The 21,971-nt window shown below is 45.8% G+C and overlaps 1 protein-coding gene across 2 annotated transcripts in view; it reads left to right on the top strand.

Annotated features, from left to right (window-relative positions):
- ADK (adenosine kinase) overlaps positions 1-14,751 on the top strand; it is a 208,474-nt gene extending 193,723 nt beyond the window's left edge. For both annotated transcript variants that reach the window (XM_028729084.2, XM_077930650.1), the window contains exon 11: positions 13,687-14,751. In XM_028729084.2, the coding sequence (XP_028584917.2) occupies positions 13,687-13,811 (125 nt within the window). In that variant the 3' untranslated portion in view covers positions 13,812-14,751. The remainder of the gene's footprint in view (positions 1-13,686) is intronic.
- Positions 14,752-21,971: the final 7,220 nt, after the last annotated feature.

The raw sequence follows: 21,971 nt of genomic DNA, 5'->3' as shown, positions 1-21,971 counted from the left end.
GGAGGTCCGTTCTTAACCTGGAACTGTTCTTAACCTGAGCACCACTTTAGCTAATGGGGCCTCCTGCTGCTGCTGCGCCACAGGAGCACGATTTCTGTTCTCATCCTGAAGCAAAGTTCTTAACCCGAGGTACTATTTCTGGGTTAGGTTAGCAGAGTCTGTAACCTGAAGCGTATGTAACCCGAGGTACCACTATAGTTCAAAAGCACAGAAACATTTAATGGCAAAAATCTTTATTGAGTGCAGAATTAAGACATCTGACTGATCCTTATAAGCACACCAGTATTTAGGAAAAAGCAAAACTCCGAATGTCTTCAGTGACCTTCTTGAGCAGCTTTAACTCAGCTGTATGGCAGATGACATTTCCTTTTTATCAAGACAAACTAAATACGTTGGTAACTGTAAACATTATGCTTCTGTGCATGTGCCAACCCCTTAGTTTGCAAGAGCATCCAAATGTCTGCTGAGCACTGGAAGCAACACAAAGCTTCTGTTTGGAAGTCTTTTGGTCGAAGGAAGATGAACAGAAAAAGAGAGGGACAACAGGAGGAACTGGCTGGATCAAATAAAAAACAATTGGTTGTGAATAATTCAAAACTGGCTATGGTGACATAGGGCAGTATTTTGAGTGAGGTCTTGGAAGTGAAAATAGAGTTGCCTTGATGAGCAGGGACCATTGCTGTTCTTCAAGGTACAAGTGGCATGGAAGAAGGGGGAAATAACAGGAGTGGCAGCAACTGACTCTGTCTGTGATGGAGGGAACGTGGACCTGTACATTACATAGACCCATGAGAATTGCAAAAATGCATTATTATTATTATTATTACTACTACTACCCCACACACTCTGAGCGGCTCCCAAAAAAATATTAAAAACACAATAAATCATCAAACATTAAAAACTTCCCTAAACAGGGTTGCCCTCAGATGTTTTTTTAAAAGTCAGGTAGTTGTTTATTTCTTTGACATCTGATGGAAGGGCGTTTCACAGGGAAGGAGCCACTACCGAGAAGGCCCTCTACCTGGTTCCCTGTAACTTCTTGCAGTGAGGGAACTGCCAGAAGGCCCTCGGAGCTGGATTTCAGTGTCCGGGCTGAATGATGGGGGTGGAGACGCTCCTTCAGGTATACTGGGCCGAGGCCGTTTGGGGCATATCGCATTGCTGCTACCTGGGCCGGAGCAGGCATGGATTCCCAGTGCCAGGGTTAGGAGCAGCTTTTAGCATCTTCTCTACCATTGCCCTTTAGCATTTAGTTTCCATCGCTGTATGAACTGAGGAAGACATTAGGTGCTATTTTGCAGGGAAAGGGTGTGTGAGAAAAAGCTGCCATCAGGACCAACTGAAGCTGTCAAACTATGTGGACCATCGGTCATCTGTAGTGGGGATCAGTTTTGTGTCTCATGGCAAACACACTTTGAACTGGAAGGGAAATACTTTTCCTTCTTTGTTTTTGTTTGTTTACAGAACTTTTGTAGCGTAGCTTAATTATAAAATTTCTCTAAAGCTGCTGTTCTCCCAAGTTCACTTCCACGTGACTGTGCCCTTTTAAGTGCTGAACCCTACCTTCAGCAAAATCCAGCATTTTGCACAGTTCAGAAGCACGTGCCTTTTAGCTGCCTGTCTTAAAGTGCTCAAACCTTCCCTCTTATTAGTTCCTATATTTCTGCCATAATTTGGTTTCCTGATTCCGGGTATGAGCTCCACATCCTGCCCAGATGGCTCTTCTTTCTCTACTGACTGAATAAAAGCTTTTGCTTTCTTTGTCCAGGGGAGCTACACTATCCAGCAGCTATTATTCAGCCGGCAAAGTATGTTGAACCCATGTTGGGAGATCTTTTAAGGTGTGCATCGAAGCCTTAAAGTGTGCTTTGAGCTTTTCCAGCAAGATCTTCATTTTCTGCCTTGTTCTCTAGGTTGGAGTTTGCACGCTGTAGAAAAAGACATTTGGTGTGCCAGAGAGATACATTACTAAAACGCATTGCCACTGATGGTGCTCCAGAAATACATCTTGGTCAAGCTTATAATATCTGCTGCTTCTAGTGGGTCTGTTGTTGTTAACACAACTTCTCCACAGTGTCCTTATGCCTCTTCTGTTTTTCAGCAGCCCTTTCAAATATCATTTATAAAAGGGTTTTCCCCCCTTGGATATCATGTCAGAGCCCTGAAGTACATCCCTTAAATGTTTGCGTTGCTCTGAGGAACTTCATTATTTATCAGCTCCTAGCTAGCTTTGTGTCATTCATTAAATATATATAGCTTTTTCTGTTCTAAAGATCTTCATGAATGAAGCATGGCAGGGTTGGGGGTTAGCGGAGACCAAAGGATGTTTTAGCTATGGTTTCTTTCCTTCCAAGTGAAGATAAAGTGCGAAAGAGATTAGCTCAACACTGGCGTCTGATTTGACTCTGAGGATCCTCTTATTGCAGCTGTATAAAGCGTTGAAAATAAAATTCAGCCTTTTGACTGACAGCCTGTTTCCCCTGGTATAATAGCTGAACTTTCTGATGAAGCATCTGTCTTGACTTGGAAAGGGCTGGCTGTCATTCCAGCTACCCGCTTATGGCCGTGCTTGGCAATTTGTGTCATTCTTAACCCACCAAGATAAATGCCGTATCTCGAGCCAGGCTTCTCCGAGGCCTCTTGGTCTCTGTAACTGGCCTTCCATAAACTAAATATTGCCAAATTATATGCTTTCGGTGTATTTTTCTCTGTCATATTTGAAAGATCCTTATTATTTTGATAAATGTTTTGGCTGTACAGCGCTATGGATTTTCTAATCCAGTTATCGCCATTTAGAAACTGCCTCTCCTTTTAAAGATTCCAGCCACATTTAAAGATATTAGCAAGTGGGACCTCACACACACAGGAGGAGGAGGAGGAGAGCTCTTCCTGCTGTGGGCTCCAGACAGCATTGTAGTTTCGGGAGCTGGGAAAGGCACTAATAACACCTTTTTACTTCCCACCCCACAGCCTTCCTATGCTGTGCTCTGTAAGCACTTTATTGCTCTGTTGGGGGTGGGGGTGGGGAGTCTGGGAAGGATGCCCTTGTTCCTTCCTCCTGTAACATCTCAGTCTGCTGCGATTTTGATGACAAACTCCTTCGTTCCGGATAGCCGCATTGTAGTCTAGTCCTGGCATCCCCTTTGTTGGCGGCAGAGGCTTCCCAGTCCTAAATCTGGAGTCACCAAATACTTCCGCCCACCCGCACAGAAATGAGAATTGCAGAATCTGATTATGTTTCCAAATGAACAGGAGAACTGTATGCTGCTATAACAGGGTGCCTGCTCCAGGATAGCAGTTAATAAGAGCCCTTAATAAGGATCAGGCCAAATGCCCAGCATAGCCCAACATCCTGTTTTCACAGTAACCGGCATGGGAATCACACAGACAGGATCCATGTGCAACAGCAGTTCCCAGAAACTGATATTTAGAGGCATGCCGCCCCCAACAGTGGGGGCAAAATATAGCTATCACGGCTAGTAGCCACTGGTAGCCTTATCCTTTGTGAATTTGTCTAATCCTCTTTTAAAGCCCTCCAAGTTTCTGTCCAGCTTAAACCTTCCCCGCCTCCTCCCTCCTGCATGCCAGCCACTCCTCTGGGTGTTAAGAGCACTGCGTCTTTGGTTTGGAAGCACGCGGCTGCCTTCTCATCCATCCTCCCAACTACCGTCCTCAAGCAGCTGTGCTAGAATTCACCAGTACATTATGAGCCAATGCAGGAGTCCCTGGAAAAGCTTTTGCTTAAGCATTGCCCAAAGAAACTCACAATGGTTGGCCCAAATAGGATTCAAGCAAGGGAGGGGAGCGGGTTGCATATAATTATTTTAAAAATCACTGTGCTTGCTCTGGCATTCCCACCCCTCCCATCAGGGGTGGACTTTGGTCTTTCAGATTGGTCTTTCAGAGACCTGTACGAGGCCCCACACACCTCCTGCTCTCTGTTCTGTATGTGCCCTTCCATTGTCACAAGCCCACCTTGTGGTGGGCCAGCGTGGTGTAGTGGTTAAGAGCGATAGACTCGTAATCTGGAGAACCGGGTTCACGTCTCCGCTCCTCCACATGCAGCTGCTGGGTGACCTTGGGCTAGTCACACTTCTCTGAAGTCTCTCAGCCCCACTCACCTCACAGAGTGTTTGTTGTGGGGGAGGAAGGGAAAGGAGAATGTTAGCCGCTTTGAGACTCCTTCGGGTAGTGATAAAGCGGGATATCAAATCCAAACTCTTCTGCTTTTTCTTCTTCTTCTTCTTCTTCTTCTCCTTAGCTCCTTCGCTCCTGATGCCAAACTTCTGATGCCCAAAGCCAGTCACCTTTTTCATTTTGCTTGACAGTGTGACACCCCACTCCTTAAATCTGTACATGGGGTTCCTGTCAGCTTCCTGGTCTGACCCAGACTCCTTGTCCTTACCTGCAAAGCCCTTTATACCCTTTCCCTTCCTTTATTCTGATATAGACTGTTGCCCATCCAGCTCCATCACTGTCATCTGACCAGAGGTCTCCTGCCCCCTTAAGGACTCCACCTTTTCTCCCACGCTGACCTTATGCATTCTGCAACACCTACGTGCAGCGGCCTCTCTCTTCCTCTAAACTTCTCCCTAACATCCTTTAACCACCATCCCCATCCCAAACTAAGACTAAGTAGATGCAATAGAGCAGGCTTCCTCAAACTCGGCCCTCCAGATGTTTTGAGACTACAATTCCCATCATCCCTGACCACTGGTCCTGCTAGCTAGGGATCATGGGAGTTGTAGGCCAAAAACATCTGGAGGGCCGAGTTTGAGGAAGCCAGCAATAGAGCCATGTGTGCATTCCTTTCCTATTTGACTTCGTTCTGTTACCACAGCTACGTCAAATTATATATTTTCTGCTCTCCTTGTGTAACTAACGGATAGCAAAATGTGGGAGAAGTCATTTAAAATGTTGTGTTTGGGTCAAACTTGGCTAGGAAAGAAGCATTTACTATTTAGCATGTGGTCCATTTGATAAGCAATGATCTCATTGTGCTTTTTTTTCATTCTTGGAGATGAAAAATATTGATATTGAGTAAAAATATTGACACGTCTCAGGCTGTTTGTTCCAGCTTTCTGGACTCCTGCAGAGTATTTTATAACAACCTTATTGATGGGCCTCTTTACCCAGCTCTCTAGGTTTAACTGAGCTGAGTCGATTTGCCACCACAGCTTCAAGTAGCTGTTACAGAACAAGCAAGACATCCTAATAAAGCTGTAAGTGTGTTTGCTCAAACATGGTATTGATTTTACTTGGTGAGGGGGAAGCGAGTCCTTAGCATGGTGTCAGGGCGGATGAGCCGAACTGCAGTTTTTCATTGTTGTCTGTTGTGGATGTGGAAAGCTAAGTGAAGCTGCAAGGGGATAAGTTAGAACTGCCAGAAATTTAAGGTCAAATCCAACACTGCATGCATGGAGTTCTGCTTGTGCAACCAGACTTCCCCTTCCTCTCTCCTCCCCATGTGCCCTCAAAATCTGCTCCAGTTGGTCCTGCAACTATGCGGAGCAGATTTTAAGGTTGTGGAAGGCAGGGGGAGAAGATGAGAGGAAGGGAAAGTTCTGTTGCGCTAGTGGAACAGCTTTTTCTTGCTTCTTTCTTCTTTGGCGATCCCTCATAGCCCAGTAAGGTTTTAGCAGTGAGTCTTTAAGTGACTGTGGAGGCCAATTCAGGATCCACACGTCCTTCCACAGTGGGGACATAGGTTTCTGGGCAGGAGTTGGTCATGATGAGGGTTTGCCAAGCATGCCTTCCTCTTGGCACGTTTCTCCCTTTCTCCCTTTCATCCTGAGTTTGAGTGTCTTCAAAGCCCATGACACCTTTGATAAAGGCTGTCTCCAACTGGAGTTCTCGCAGGCCAGTGTTTCTCAGTTGTCGGTGTTTATACTGCATTTTTTTAGATTTGCCTTGAGAGAGTCTTTAAACCTCTTCTGTTGACCACCAGCATTGATATAATCCTTAAGCTGTAAAATCTGCTAACTACATGGCTTTGAGTTGGGGCAGGTGAGGGAAGGGATGGTTTGCAGTAGTTTCCACTTATGTCTTGGATTCACTCAGTCAACCAGCTACAAATCCACCTGACAGTTACCTTGTCCAGTCCACATTTTACCAACTTCTCCACAAGAATATCATGGGGGACTTCTCCCCAGTGTTTATTTTGTCCAACAACAAAATGTTCTCTGGGATAAAGTTATTTGCAAAGAGGGATGTGGGTTTGGGATCTTTGATGTCACACCATGCCAAGTTAACATTTGGAGATACTTTTCAAATCAGCAGGAGGCAACCTTGGGCTTTACGTCACGGACAGAGGATGAGTGAATGACAGCAAAATGAAATGAGCTCCATATGTATTTTTCAGGTGCACATTTTGCCCAAAGGTCCATTGGAGTTTCCCCTTTTTAATAACCATGAGCAGAGAATTCAGTCGTCACTCATACAAACATGCAAACTCTGGGGGCACCTTTAGTCCAAAGTCACTCACAGCCATTTGTATTAAAGTAATTAGAGGGAGAAGGGACGCGGGTGGCGCTGTGGGTAAAACCTCAGCGCCTAGGACTTGCCGATCGCATGGTCGGCGGTTCGAATCCCCGCGGCGGGGTGCGCTCCCGTTGCTCGGTCCCAGCGCCTGCCAACCTAGCAGTTCAAAAGCACCCCCGGGTGCAAGTAGATAAATAGGGACCGCTTACTGGCGGGAAGGTAAACGGCGTTTCTGTGTGCTGCTCTGGTGCCGGTTCGCCGGAGCAGCTTCATCACGCTGGCCACGTGACCCGGAAGTGTCTGCGGACAGCGCTGGCCCCCGGCCTCTTAAGTGAGATGAGCGCACAACCCTAGAGTCTGTCAAGACTGGCCAGTACGGGCAGGGGTACCTTTACCTTTACTAATTGGAGGGAAGCACAGGTTTGTATTCCACCTTTTAGAGAAGAGAGACGACCCTTTAAGAAATAGTTGTCCTTGCATAAGATCTATTCCAACTCTTCGAAAATCCATGGGCCAAATTTCTAAATATGTGGCAAACCGCAAGTCCTACCCAAAACATGCTCCAATTTACTTCAGCAGGGCTAATCCGGAATGTTTAATGTTTAGAGTTGTTTGCCATTCCTAGTGGCATGAAATTAGATGCCAAGTTGCATCTTTTAAGATACTAAAAAGAAAGCAAGTTTTCATTCAGAGTAGCCGGGCCTGGGTCTGATAAAGGCAAATCGACCATACTTTTTGGCTGCCACGGCCGCCATCTGCCACACAATTAAATTGTCGACATCGCATCGTGTTGGTGTTAGTTGGTTTGTTCGCTGATTAAGATGGCAAATCGTCTGCGTGAAGCTCTGAGTGCCTGACCACCTAACTGCAATTGACCTGCCTCGTGGGCAGCCCATCATCCATGCCAGCGACTCTGAAAGTCTTCCAGAAATCAGAGCGCTATTAGCAAAGAGCCGGGGGATGATTGAATATCACAGCAGCACCTTCGTAAATAACACATGGCTGGCTGGGGTGAGCAGCTGTTTCCACCAAATGTGATGCAAAATGCCAGTGAGAGCATTCAAACATGGTGGCAATGGTTTCATATTTAGTACATTGTCTTTTTAACAACAAAAAGAAAATGTTTGAGTCTTTTGCAGCTTGAACTTTTCAAAGATCTGTCATGTAAACAAGGCTAAAGCCCCATTTCATGGGCTGGCATGAATGTTTCTTCTTCTTTTTTAAAAAGTATTTAAGGAAGCAGAAACCGGGGTGCAGAAACGCATTAAACTGCATGCAATTGGTGGAAAAGATTTATTACAAATTGACAAACACCAGCAGCTTTCTCTATCGAAGCCGGGTTCATTTGGCTTAGGGTCTTCCTTTATAAAAATATTTTTTCTATTCCTCTTTTGGCCTAAAAGTAAACATCTTTTGACAGCAATGGCAAAACATTTTTCAGCCAAACAGTCTTGCCAGAACTCCAGGCTTTTTATTTGATTTTTAACTGTTAGGTCTCATAATTTGAACCATCTGAGCTTTCACATGTAATGTAAAAAAACAAACAAAAAACCCACCGTAAAAATTATGGTTTATAATTTGCTTTTTTATTTAAAAGCATGTACTGGGGGGCTGAACTTTCTCAACAGTGAGGCTCCCTGTGTGATTGAGAACCTTGGAAATGAGAGCCCAGCTGCAAAAGTTCAGGCCCCTTATGTGTAACACCCTACAGAGCCAGCAGCAGCTAAACACCAGAGCCCAGGCTCTTGCCCAGGATCTTCACCCACACAGATATGAATAGAATTATAACAGCCCTTCCATATGCAACACCTGGGAGGGGTGGCCATCTTTGTCGCCCCCCTGTTCCTAGCAGGCTTGGAAACCTATTGGGACAGGCAAAAGGAGCTGAAGTTGAAATCAGAATCTTGGGAGCGCCCGCCGAGACCATATAACACCGGTCTTGAAAGACCTACATTGGCTCTCAGGACGTTTCCGAGCACAATTCAAAGTGTTGGTGCTGACCTTTAAAGCCCTAAACGGCCTCGGTCCAGTATATCTGAAGGAGCGTCTCCACCCCCATCGTTCCGCCCGGACACTGAGGTCCAGCGCCGAGGGCCTTCTGGCGGTTCCCTCACTGCGAGAAGCCAAGCTACAGGGAACCAGGCAGAGGGCCTTCTCGGTAGTGGCGCCTCCCTGTGGAACGCCCTCCCACCAGATGTCAAAGAGAAAAACAACTATCTGACTTTTAGAAGACATCTGAAGGCAGCCCTGTTTAGGGAAGCTTTTAATGTTTAATAGGTTATTGTATTTTAATATTCTGTTGGAAGCCGCCCAGAGTGGCTGGGGAAACCCAGCCAGAAGGGCGGGGTATAAATAATAAATTATTATTATTATTATTATTATTATTATTATTATTATTATTGGAAATGGGTTAAAATATGGAGAATTATTCGTTAAAGATCCCTAATACACACACACACACACACTGCACCTCTCACAGCACTACAGTTTGAAGGGATTCCCGGAAAGGTGAGCACCTATGCAACCAGACCTCAGATTGCTGGGGCGGGCTATTCATTAAAGAGTTGTGGACTGGAAGAGTCTGACTTCTAGATGTCGTGAGGAATGGCTGTTGTCTTTTCAGTCTGTAAGATCCTTCCCACCCTTTGCTATTTTTGTATGTGTTCTTGAGCCCTGGCCAAAATGGGACACACAAACACACACTTACTTTTCATCTTTGAGGGAGAGGGGGAGAGCAGAACTCCTCCCGCTCTTTGCCAAACTCTGTTTTCTGTGTCTGTGTGGGTTTGGCAACCTGCCTAATGCATTCTAGACACACTGACTCAGAAATTGCTGTTTTTATCTGCCTAATTTTTATATACATGCAAGGCACCACTAGCTCTTGAGCTTTAACCACCTAGAAACTTGCTGGCAAGCTCCAGGCCTTCCAGACAGTTGGGTTTCCGTGCCTGACGCGCTCTCTCTCTCTCTCTCTCTCTCTCTCTTTCTCTCTTGTATCCAGTGATTTGTCCTGTAAGAATGCATGTCAAGTTAACGGACAGCAGATTGTTTTCATTGTGCTACTCGGAAACCATCTGATTTTGTCCAGACACGCTGCTCCGACGTTGTCCGTGTAGCCACACTTGGTAGGGAGAATGGCTTGCCACCACTACGAGGTGTCTGGCAACCTTAGGTGGGAGATGGTCATCATTGAGATTCCTGTGGTCTTTACACTCGACCCAAAGTATTCTCCTCCTGTCCTGGGAATTCTTCGTTCTCTTCCCAGTGATGGCAGCAGCCTTTACTAGGCCCTCTGATCTGTATTCGTCGCAATCTCCGTTGTTGTCTAGAAGAACGTTGTCAAAACAAACCTGTTTTCAATCTGCCCAAGTGACTGGCTCAAATTGGGGAGGGGACGGACGCTTCCTATGTTCTTACTGTTGTGCTTCTCATGACTGCTTAATACTCAATAATTAACAGAAACCAGAAGCTTCTCTTAACAACAGGTTTCCTAATATTTCTGCAGAGCTTAATTCCTACTTTGGCTGCAACATCTACATTCAATGCCAGGTTTCAACCCTGGACTATATGAAGCAAGAATAGGCAAAAATACACTGAGCAGAGGTTTTTCCTGACACTATTAACTACTTAGGGACGCGGGTGGCGCTGTGGGTTAAACCACAGAGCCTAGGACTTGCCGTTCAGAAGGTTGGTGGTTCAAATTCCCGTGACGGGGTGAGCTTCCGTTGCTCGGTCCCTGCTCCTGCCAACCTAGCAGTTTGAAAGCACGTCACAGTGCAAGTAGATAAATAGGTATCGCTCCAGCGGGAAGGTAAACGGCATTTCCGTGCGCTGCTCTGGTTCACCAGAAGCGGCTTAGTCATGCTGGCCACATGACCCGGAAGCTGTACGCCAGCTCCCTCGGCCAATAAAGCGAGATGAGCGCCGCAACCCCAGAGTCGGCCATGGCTGGACCTAATGGTCAGGGGTCCCTTTACCTTTACCTATTAACTACAGAGAATCTATCTATCTATGAATGATCAGATGAAGGGGTTGTAATGGAGAGTGGTGGTATTACTGAACAGACTTGAGTCCTGACGTACCTCCCAATCACCCCACCCTCCAAAATTAAGCACTACAATTTCTAGGCGTCCTTAGGGTGTGTATCCAGGATTGAACCCCTTTGTCTGCATTAAGCAAACACCCCCGTCTTCTGGTTGTCCGAATGGTAACATCCAGCATCCGCCTCACAGTTGAGTAAGACCTAGAATGCACGTTTTTCAAGGCTAACGCTGACCAACCGATCCATGGTATTTCTCAGAATTCCAAGTTCATAAACACAAACACTTAAGGGGAAATCTCTGGGAGGAATTCAGCATTGTGCTCCCTTGTTCTGTTAGTGCATAACAGAATGCTCTCTCTGGGGGACTCTCCAGACCCCAGCCACCCTGAACCAATGTGGGAGGAGAGTGGGGAAGTCCGTTGTGCTAGAGCCGTGTTTCTCATACTTGGGTATCCGACTGTTTTTGGACTACAACTCCCATCATCCCTGGCCACTGGTCCTGCTCGCTAGGGACGATGGGATTTGTAGTCCAACAACAGCTGGGGACCCAAGTTTGAGAAACACTGTGTTGGTGGGATTCACTGTGCTGACTGCCACTAGAGCACCTACTTAGTTGACCCTTTGCCTTCCTCTCGTATCCTAAATGTGTGAACGAGGATAGATTTAAAATGTGTGAATGGATGATCAAGTGTCTGTGAGAGCGCCATCCATCTGTGTGTAGTTACAGGGTTTTTCCACATTAGTTGTGGCTGGGGCAAGCCTATTTTGTAAAGCACTACCACATTTCACGGCGTATTGGCGGTCTACCCTCGTCTTTGCTGCACTTTGGTTTATGTTTACATTTTTAAAATATCACATGGTGATATTTTGCTCAAAGGGCAGCATCTGGGTTAAATGGCTTTTGCCATGTTGTAAATCTCAACCTCACATAAGCATGTAACGAAAGGGAGAAACCGAATGAGAAAGGCATCCATATGACATGGGTTAAGGTGACACACACAGTGTGCCCAGACACTTGGAAACTCATGTGGGAGGTCTGGGCTGAGAACTCCCCACTTAGTGGTGTCATAATAGGAAACAGATGTCACGAGTGTCACTATGACTGGCATTTTTGAGGAGATGCTGTAGGGGAAATGAGCAGTGGGAAAGCCTGGTTCCTGGGCCATTTGGGAACATCAGAAAAAAGGTACCAATTAGTAGGCCAGAATCTAAGGACTCTAATTTCAGAGAGTATCACCAAAAGTAGGATGAGCCCTGGCTTAGTGAAAGCATTTCCTGAGCACAAGTTTTATGGGAATATGAAGGATTCCTGGAAACGCTGAGGGGATGTCATCCGACTTAGGCTGGGTCTTCCCTTCTTGGGGTCTTGACTCTCCTTGACCAAACTATGCCATTGATGGAGGTTGAGGGGAGAGTATATATGAAAAGAGACCGTGCCATCGTTGGGAGGTGCAGTTTCCTTTTTCTAAACATGGGCATAATTGGTGGTCAGTTACCATGTTGCATCCTGTAATCTTCATAAAATCAGGTTTGGTCATAAGTCTAAGGTGGTCATTAAAGAGTTCTGGCCTCCACACAGCCCATCACACTCTACAGCACCTTTTCTGACAGCCGTGAACAGTTGGAGGTGGAGAGGAGGTCTGTTCTGGGACCTGGGAGTGAAATCTTATTAAATCTTCTGTAGTGTTGCAGAGACCATGGGTTTATCTGCACATGGTCTGAGATTGCATGAGTGAGCCCAAGGCTCATGTGCTCCCTCACTTCCACTTCCTCTATAATTCCATTCTTCAGTCACTCCAACTTCTGTTCTTCCTATATAGAACAAACCATTGTTTGCTGTTACAACCAAACCTGCAAGCTACGGTTTCTGGTTGCTTTCCAAAGCAGATTTGGAAACTATGATTTAGAAATAGCTTCCAGTTCCGATTAGGAGGACAAGTGAACACTGTTTGGATGTAACAGCAAACAATATTTTCTTCCTATTCAGTGCAAACGATGTGAATTGGAGCATGTGAAGTAAGGAATGCATGAGTCCATGACTTGCTCATATGACAGCTCTCTATCACCCACATACCTGAGACTCTTCCCCCCCCCCCTTTCTTTAAATAGTTCGTATGTGATTTTTATTTTGTGTAGCTGTCTCTAGCTAGGGATAGATGAATAGATCAGCCAGTCATTTTTTCTGTGTCAGTTTCCCATGCATTGATGCATATGTCCTTTCTGACCTTTTTTCCTTTCCCATACAATAAGCCCACAACTTTTGTGGGGGTTATAGTCCAGGAATTGTATCTAAAGCCATAAGGGTGTATAGTCAAAAAACCCAATAGGTTCAATGGTGGGTGGGATTACCAAAGTCATTTTTCCTGGAACCCACCCCCTTTCCTCCCTATTTTATTTTATTTTACTTATTGTCACATGTGTAAAGCTGAATGCACACAAGTTAAATGTGCGTAAGTTGCAGACTCACTGTGTTTTAAAAGATGCACAAAAATTCAAATTTTTTTTAATAGCTTTTCAATGCATTTTCCTCTAAAATACATCTGTTGGGGTGGGGTTGGGGTGGGGTTTTTTGTTTTTTGTTTGTTTTTGTGTGTGTCTTTTAAAAATCAAAATGGCATAGCAAAATTCAAAGCGGCACCCTCTCCAATTCTTGGCTGCCTATTCCAGTCTACGTAAAAGGCTGGGACAGGTGAAGTAGGCTGGTTCAAGTTTAAAATGTGGACTGAGCGCATTCCTCTTCTATCCCTTATTCCATTTACTTGTCGTGGAGACGTTTGCGGGAGAGGGGGGAGTATCTAAACCCACACAGGATAGAATAGGCTATAAATGTTAAGGTGCAAACAACGAGACCGAGGAACCAGTCTCACCCATGCCTTAAGGTCCCAAAGCAGGAAGTCAGATGTTTCAGCTGACCCCACTGGTCTTCCCTCTTCCTGGGTCTTTGGAAGAGTGTCTGCTGAAGAGCCCCAAGCCGCGTGGCCTGGCATTCAGAGGACGGACGAAGCGCTAGTCTAGCTGTAGTTAGCTACCAAAGCATGTAGATGCCTCCGACTCCAAAACACAAGTTGATGTGAGTGTCGCCTTGCAGCCACCGCCTCCCAGCACGTTCCCGCGTGGCTCCCAGCACTCTCTCCCTAACACCTCCTTTCCCTCTTCTCCTGCAGGCTTCCTCTCGCAGCTTGTCTACGACCGGCCGCTGACCGAGTGCATCCGCGCAGGACACTACGCCGCCAGCGTGATCATAAAGCGTTCTGGCTGCACCTTCCCAGAGAAGCCTGACTTCCACTGATACTTGGGCAACCTCCGAGGATCAAGAGGAGACGCTGCCTACCTTCCCTCCATTGACCCCTTTCCCCAGCTGCCCTGCACTGAGTCTTCTGTACTTTGGATTCACTTTGACCTTTCGCACACCTCTGTCTGAGTGCCCTTCCCCTGTCTCCAGCACAACGGTGTCTTGCACGTTTTACATTGAGGGGCCAGGCTCTCTTTGGCTTGACACTTGTGTACTCCCTTCGTACAGTTCCTAGGAGCAACTCTGTACGAAAGCACCCGCCACTGTTTAGCTGTGATGTAAGCTCTTCTAATATAGTCGTCTGATATATTCTACCCTGACCAATCCTGCTCAGCTTGAGCAGGTGAGAAACCCTCAAAAACTTTAATTGGCTGAAGACTGAATTAACTCGTGCGAGGAATTGCACTGTTTGCTCCTATGTGTGCTATATTCACACACACAGGGCTCCTTCCTGCTTCCACTGCATTACATAGGAATTTGCCCATGTTTCAGGGAGCTTACCCAAGGCTGTGCGGTCCAGAGCAATCTTGCTGACTTTAGGAGGTTTAGGAGTAGGCTCCTAATTAAGCGCAGGATCTTGTAGATTTGGGGGCAGGGGGTTCATTTCTTCCAGGGCAAAATCAGGGTGTTCTTATGATATAAATAAAAGCCCATAACAGGATATTCTCCTGTTGCGAGCTGAAGGATGCATCTCAAAGCAGATATATTATACATTTGTGAAAGTGAAGTACAGAAATATTCATGCAGGTTTTCTCATCAGGATATGCCAAAACGGAATCTTTTTATTTCAACGCACAGTTTTAAGACAAATAATGTACTTCAAATGACTGAGAGATCTTTATTTGTATGTATGACAGTATTCAAGAGAGATGTTCTAAAAATGTCATTCATTACTATGTAATTTGATACTGATAAATAAAACAATTGTGATACAGTTGTTCTCTGGCTTTTCATTTGTGTGACCTTATGACGGAAAGTAGAGTGAGTCAGCATATCAAATGTTTTTTAATTTTGTTTAAATTTTTGTGTGTGTCCTTTTGATGCTGAGAACAGCCTCATCATTTAGAAAGGAGGGGGGAAGAGGTTGGGCATTATTTATCAAGAACTACAAACTTTCCAATAGAAAACACCCCCAAGCAAATACAGGGACAGTTTGACTGTATCAGTGAAATAATTCATATCTCAGGGTTGTCCCTGGAGTACAAAACTAAAGGTCTTAGTGGCCTTATAATGGATTATATTTTTAAGCCAGGACCATATGGTGAGGTCTGTCTCTTTCAATTCCCTTGCCAAAGGCACACAAGAGTCCTGCTAGAGGATGTGGAATATTATTCAGTGGCAAAAACTCGTAGTGGCAGAGTCAAGAGGGTACATTTAAGAAGCAGCTCTTGAAAAGTGCAAATCCGAGGTACATACAGTTACCAAAACAGCTTCAATCACACACTACAAAGAAATCTAGCTTCCCCCTTGTCTCTACCTCCATTTATACCAAAATTCTGTGTTAAAAATGTCAGCACAGAGAGAAAAATAACTCCAAAATTGGATATATAAATATGGGGGGCCTGCACCATCTATTCAATGCTTCCACCAAATTTTCTGTTTCCAACTCTACCTGCATCTGTTAGCCATCTGTGGCCACTGAGCATCCACTGACCACATTCAGTCCTCATGAGGTTGGTGTGCTTCCCCACTCAAAAGATTTTCCCCCCTCCCTAATGTTCTTTTGTATTTCTGCAAACTTCAGGGCTTTCCAACCGTGCTAATACCTCCCCCTTGAGTGTGGGTGGTTCTGTTTTGGCTACGTAAGCAACAGCCAGGACAGCCAACATTGAGCTTGGTTCTTTAAATTCTGGGCTGCCACGAAAAAGTGGTACCATTCATTCAGTGCCTTATTCTGATGTCTTTCCCTTTTGAGCAACTGTCACAATATTTGATCCTGCAATGTGCAAGCTCTTCATCCTTTTACACAGGATGTGATTTATATCCAGGGCTGTGTGGCGTATGCGCTAAAACAAAGCAAAAACCAAAATGATACCTGGCCAAATTCTGCGCCAAGCGTAGCTGAATTCTGCAACCTGCGTAAATTTGCGTCCTTTAAATAAATTGCATGCTTTTCCCTTCTCACTCTCGTTTGCTTGATTCATTCCTCAATTTTTGCCTAACTCTGCTTCTGCTGATTATATCGTCGTGGGGGGTCACAGAGCGTTCCCCCACACTGAACAGTAAAAATTCTTACCTTCAGGTAAGGGGAGGCCAAAATGGAAATAAATAAAACTGTCAGGATAAAATCGGCAATAGGTGGGAGTAAACGCTCGAAAAATGGCAGCCGGGCAATGAGAGAAAAGGATTGCACCTTTTGCATGAGGAAATCTTCGACTAAGCCGTGGTACTGTGTTGGGGTTTGGAAAGAAATCACCTTGCAAAGAACTGGTGGCAGGCAAAGCTCAGGAGCATTAAGCCGACGTGTGTCCATGCTGTTCCTGTTCGGTGATCATGTGATTGGCTTGTAGTTAAATATAGCTCCTGTTTAGGAAACACAGGACAGGTACTCGAAAGGTAGGAGTGTTCCTCCTGAGCTTGCAGGGTTTGTGAGGTTTCGGAGATTATACAAATCATTAGCCTGACAAAAAGATCAAAGAAGGAGCGAGGAGTCTTAATTTCAGGCACTGACTGCTACTATATGAGCATCTCAGTGGATTAAACAAATAATGAGCGCCTGCTGGGTAGAGGGCAGGCATTAGGGTGATTCCTATTTCTAAGAAGTCTGCTTACAGCCTGGAGAAAACAGGCGTGCCTTTAAGGTCTTTTTATTTTATTTATTTTTTTAAAAATGTTTCAACCCTGCTGTATCTTAAAGATATACAGCACAGCAGTTTACAACAATATAAAAACATAAAACCAAACAATAAAATCATAGAAAGTTAAAAGCAAGTTAAAAGCAAAAAGACATGGGAAGCGAACATCCACAGACCATTGTGAGGGAAGGTGTACTCTTAATTGCCCTCATAGGCCTGGCAGAATAGGAAAGATTTCAGCAGGTGTTTAAAAATTGGCACCGAATTTCTATTGGCAGGCTGTTCCACAGGACTGGGCCAGTGACACTAATCATTTTCAGATGGTCATGCCTTATTGTGAGCACCTAAGCATCCCAAGGGACGCGGGTGGTGCTGTGGGTAAAACCTCAGCGCCTAGGACTTGCCGATCACATGGTCGGCGGTTCGAATCCCCGCGGCGGGGTGCGCTCCCGTTGCTCGGTCCCAGCGCCTGCCAACCTAGCAGTTCGAAAGCACCCCCGGGTGCAAGTAGATAAATAGGGACCGCTTACTAGCGGGAAGGTAAACGGCGTTTCTGTGTGTGGCTCTGGCTCGCCAGAGTAGCTTCGTCACGCTGGCCACGTGACCCGGAAGTGTCTGCGGACAGCGCTGGCCCCCGGCCTCTTGAGTGAGATGGGCGCACAACCTAGAGTCTGTCAAGACTGGCCCGTACGGGCAGGGGTACCTTTACCTTTACTGTACCTTTAAGCATCCCAAATGGTTATAAAAATTTTCTCCCTCCCCCCCCCCCCCCAATATTTTTCCTCTGCTCATCATTCCCTGCAAGAGGATTTTTTTCTGAACCATGTTCCTAATATGTTAGGAGCCTGAATTGGCCGTTGCATCAAACATTTGAGAAGAAAAGGAGGAAAAATGTATTTTCTGAAGAAGCCAAGAAAGCTTGTTCTCTTAAAAGCTGAGGGTCTGGTTCCGCATTTGCAGAGACGTAATAACAAAAACGGAAGGTTTTGGAAGTATGGATTCTGAAAGACTGATTTGATGCGGAGCCAATAGGCAAGGAGAATGTGCTTCGGAGGAAGCCAGAAAAGAAACACCGCTCTCATCAAGTGGATCATAACCTATATCAAAGCCAGTTCTGACATTCTGAATCTTGCTCAGAAACCAGCTATGAAACCCACTAGACATGTACAGTGGTACCTCGGGTTAAGAACTTAATTCATTCCAGAGGTCCGTTCTTAACCTGAAACTGTTCTTAACTTGAAGCACCAACTGTTCTTAACCTGAAGCTTAACCTGAAACTTTTCTTAACCTGAAGCACCAGCTGTTCTTAACCTGAAGCTAATGGGGCCTCCTGCTGCTGCCGCGCAGCCGGAACACGATTTCTGTTCTCATCCTAAAGCAAAGTTCTTTACCTGAAGCACTATTTCTGGGTTAGTGGAGTCTGTAACCTGAAGCGTATGTAACCTGAAGCGTCTGTAACCCGAGGTACTACCGTATATTGCCCAGATTGCATTCCTGGCTTCCTTAACAGTTTTAAAAAAACAGGCCCTTGGTTTTTCTTTAATAATATATGCTATGCAAGGGGTTCCAGAACTATATTTGCTGAGCCTCCCCCTTCTGAAAATCAGACACCGCCACCCGCCATGCAAGTTCTGCTCTTCTACCCAGGTCGAGGAAATCCCGCTTTCCGTGATGATCAAAACCAAGAGGAAGGATGTGTGATAGGAAACAAATGGGGGAACGGATTCTACAAGAGAAATTATGGAAGAAGCTTTTTCTGTTTCTATAATGTTTAAAAGTTGCAGATTTTGGATGACTTGAGCTTTTTTTAAAAAAAATGAAGCATGAAGTACACAAAGCCCTGTTTATGATCCTTGTATACTCTGATCTCAGGACGCAGGTGGTGCTGTGGGTTAAACCACAGAGCCTAGGACTTGCCGATCAGAAGGTTGGTGGTTTGAATCCCCGTGACGGGATGAGCTCCCGTTCCTCGGTCCCTGCTCCTGCCCACCTAGCAGTTCGAAAGCACATCAAAGTGTAAGTAGATAAATAGGTACCGCTCCGGCGGGAAGGTAAACGGCATTTCTGTGCACTGCTCTGGTTTGCCAGAAGCGGCTTAGTCATGCTGGCTACATGACCCAGAAGCTGTACGCCGGCTCCCTCGGCCAATAAAGCGAGATGAGTGCCACAACCCTGGAGTCGGTCACGACTGGACCTAATGGTCAGGGGTCCCTTTACACTCTGATCTGGCATTGTATTTGCAGCTGGGCTTTCTCCCAAACTGGCACTGCCCGTCCGCGCCCTATGCACCCCTTCTGCACATCGGACTACTAGGGTTCGTCAAGCACCCTGTGAACTACGTCTATAAAACAGCCTTGGGATTTCAGTTTTGTAATGGAAAAGGAACACTGTTTCACAAAGATCCCTTGCGAGTGTAGTGTTTGGGGGAAGCAATTAAAGCCAGTTCACCAAGAAAGCAGCCCAAATAAAGGCTTGCCGGCCTTGGTTATTCATGTGTCGCTGGGCGGGCATAAAGGACAGGTTTTTGGTTGTGCCCATGGAGCTGACAGATTTCACACGTCTAATGAAAAGGAGAGCGATCAGAATAGCAATAAGGTGGGTCTCCTTCAAGTGCTCCGCAGCCCAGGGATTTCCAAGATGAAGTGCAGCCTCTCTGCACCGTGCAAATATTTAATGCCGCTCTAACTATCCCCTGGTTACTGGAGTGTGACAGTTAATAGCCGTCAGCTGCCAAAGCTGCTGAACAGCCTGGTTCCTTAGAGGGAAAATGAGTAGTAAAAATGGAGCCAAGTCAGTCTAGAAACCCACAAATCATAAAGCGCTGCCGCTCGGCAGGTCATCTCCCGCGATCACAATGTGGCTGACCTGAGCTGCCTTTCAAAACAGAAGCTATTGACTGAGGCTTGAGGCGGGCGTATTGTGTATTGTATTCAGGTTTGTGTACTTTACCGCCCTTGCCTGCGCACATGTAAGTCGCAAGCTGGGAGGTGGCGGTTCTGTGTTGCAGCAAGAAGGAGCCATACTCTTGCGCTTTGCGATGCCACCGTTGGCCTGTAAAATGCACAGGGACGTTGTCCCTTGACTCGGCTAGTCTACACGCTCAACCACTAACATGGAAGACAACCAGACAAGCGAACCTATTGAGATATTGAAGGTTCCTTCACAGTGCTGTTTTAAGCAGCATAGAATAAAAGAGCCAAAACATAAAACATGCCTACGAAAGCTGTCACTTCGACAAGTCGTCTTAAAATATTTAATGGGTCCCCTAAAATGCTAGATGGGACGCAGGTGGCGCTGTGGGTTAAACCACAGAGCCTAGGACTTGCCGATCAGAAGGTTGGCGGTTCGAATCCCTGCGATGGGGTGAGCTCCCATTGCTCGGTCCCTGCTCCTGCCCACCTAGCAGTTCGAAACCACGTCAAAGTGCAAGTAGATAAATAGGTACCACTCCGGCAGGAAGGTAAATGGGGTTTCTGTGCGCTGCTCTGGTTTGCCAGAAGCGGCTTCGTCATGCTGGCCACATGACCCAGAAGCTGTACGCCGGCTCCCTCGGCCAATAAAGTGAGATGAGTGCCGCAACCCCAGAGTCGGCCACGACTGGACCTAATGGTCAGGGGTCCCTTTGCCTTTACCTAAAATGCTAGAAGCTGTTTTCCTCTTCAGCCACCTCCCTTGCAAGCCCGGGACAGTTGTAGTAAGGCTACTTTCTGTTCAAGTCTGGCTACAGCCCTGATACATGCTGACATACTGAAAGCAAGCCATCCTCAATCTGGTACCCTCTGGATGCGTGAGACTACAACTCCCATCAGCCATGCCCCATTTGCATGCACCAAACACACATTTCACATACATGGTTGTGCTCTGGAGGACAAATGCAAAATGCAAAAGAAGTTGAGTTGCTGGATTAAATAAATATTCCACTGAAGTCGAAGTGTTGTTTGTCAGCATTTCCCCTACTCCAGCACAGGTGGGGGTTTTTTGTTTTGCTTTTATCATTTATTTTTTTAAAAATACATGTCATGAGAAGCATAATTATATGGCCATTTTCAATGCTGCAGTTGGGTGCATTTTATCGCTTCCCATCAGATTATCACACTTTAAATTGCTAGCTCAAAGCAATGACTTTTGGAGCGAAAATAGGAAGTTGTCCGGGGGGGGGGGCACCTCAAGCCAATCATCTCTTATTCCTAATGATGCCGCTTCAGAGATTTCCTTGTGAGACAATACATGAATAGCAAGTGAATAATTGGTTCAACGGGAGCTTCATTAGAGTCCAAGAGAGGAAACAGGATCTTTCATGTGAATAATTTGGGATGATTGGGGAAAGATGAAGCATTTATTACAGGATCGCCTTCTGCTGCACAGTCAGAAAAATTTGAGCTCAGCTTCAGTGAAGTGTGAAAACTTGTTGGAACCAGCTCATCTGGTTACACCAAATGATCGGCCAATGGAGCCATTTAGAGATGTGACTTTCAACCGCTACTCCTTTCAGACTGAATTTATTTCCTCCTCATGTTTTTCCTGTCTGGCGTCCCACTTTTCACCCCAGAACTCGGAAAATCCTACTTTTCCTTTTAACATAATGAAACCACTGGCCACTTTTTCCAGATGTAGAAGACCCACTGCACAGCAATTAAATAGGTTCCTTGGCTTGCTGTGTATCTAGACATCTTCTCTGTGGTGTTGTAATATAGTTACAGACTCACCCACATGAAAGGGTTAACCTGAGCCCTGAGCTCAAGTTGCCAGTGGGTGTGGCTTAGCAGGATCCCAGCAGCCTTTGCATCTCCCCGCCCCACACTTTTTGCTCTCTCCTGCTTCCTTTGAAGAACAAGCAGTCATGTGGGTTTGGCCCCCAGATCAGCAAATGCTCCAACCATAGCTGTCAACTTACAGATTTGAAAATAAGGGACCAGCAGCCAAAATAAGGGATTTTCCAGGCACAGGTATGTTCAACTTCTGAGCCCCTCCGAGCCAAAGGCAGAAAGCCCAGCCATTAGCCAAACGAAGCTTCATCAATAAGGGGCAGCAACGGGACATGGCACTGGGATAAGGGACTGTCCTGCCAAATAAGGGACGCTTGACAGCTATGGCTCCAACCTTTCAGTATTTTTTTGCCAGTGATTGACGTCACACCAACGCTTGACATTTAGGAAAGCTAGTCTAGCCAATGAGAGAAAGAAACAACTAAAGTGAAACACCCATTGCATAAGACTCTCGGAGAAAGCACTTTTTGGTTTGTTTTTGAGCCTTTTCTGCTGGTCTTCGCGGGTGGAGAAGTGACTGCCACCCCATAAAAACAATTGAGGTATTCAGAATTTTAGTGTGGCTGGGACAGGGGAGTAGCACATCAACCCAAAAA

Source organism: Podarcis muralis, chromosome 6, assembly GCF_964188315.1.
Source record: "Podarcis muralis chromosome 6, rPodMur119.hap1.1, whole genome shotgun sequence".
NCBI classification, from domain to species: Eukaryota; Metazoa; Chordata; class Lepidosauria; order Squamata; family Lacertidae; genus Podarcis; species Podarcis muralis.
Note: the sequence above shows the minus strand (reverse complement) of the source record. Positions and strands in the feature narration are given on the sequence as shown.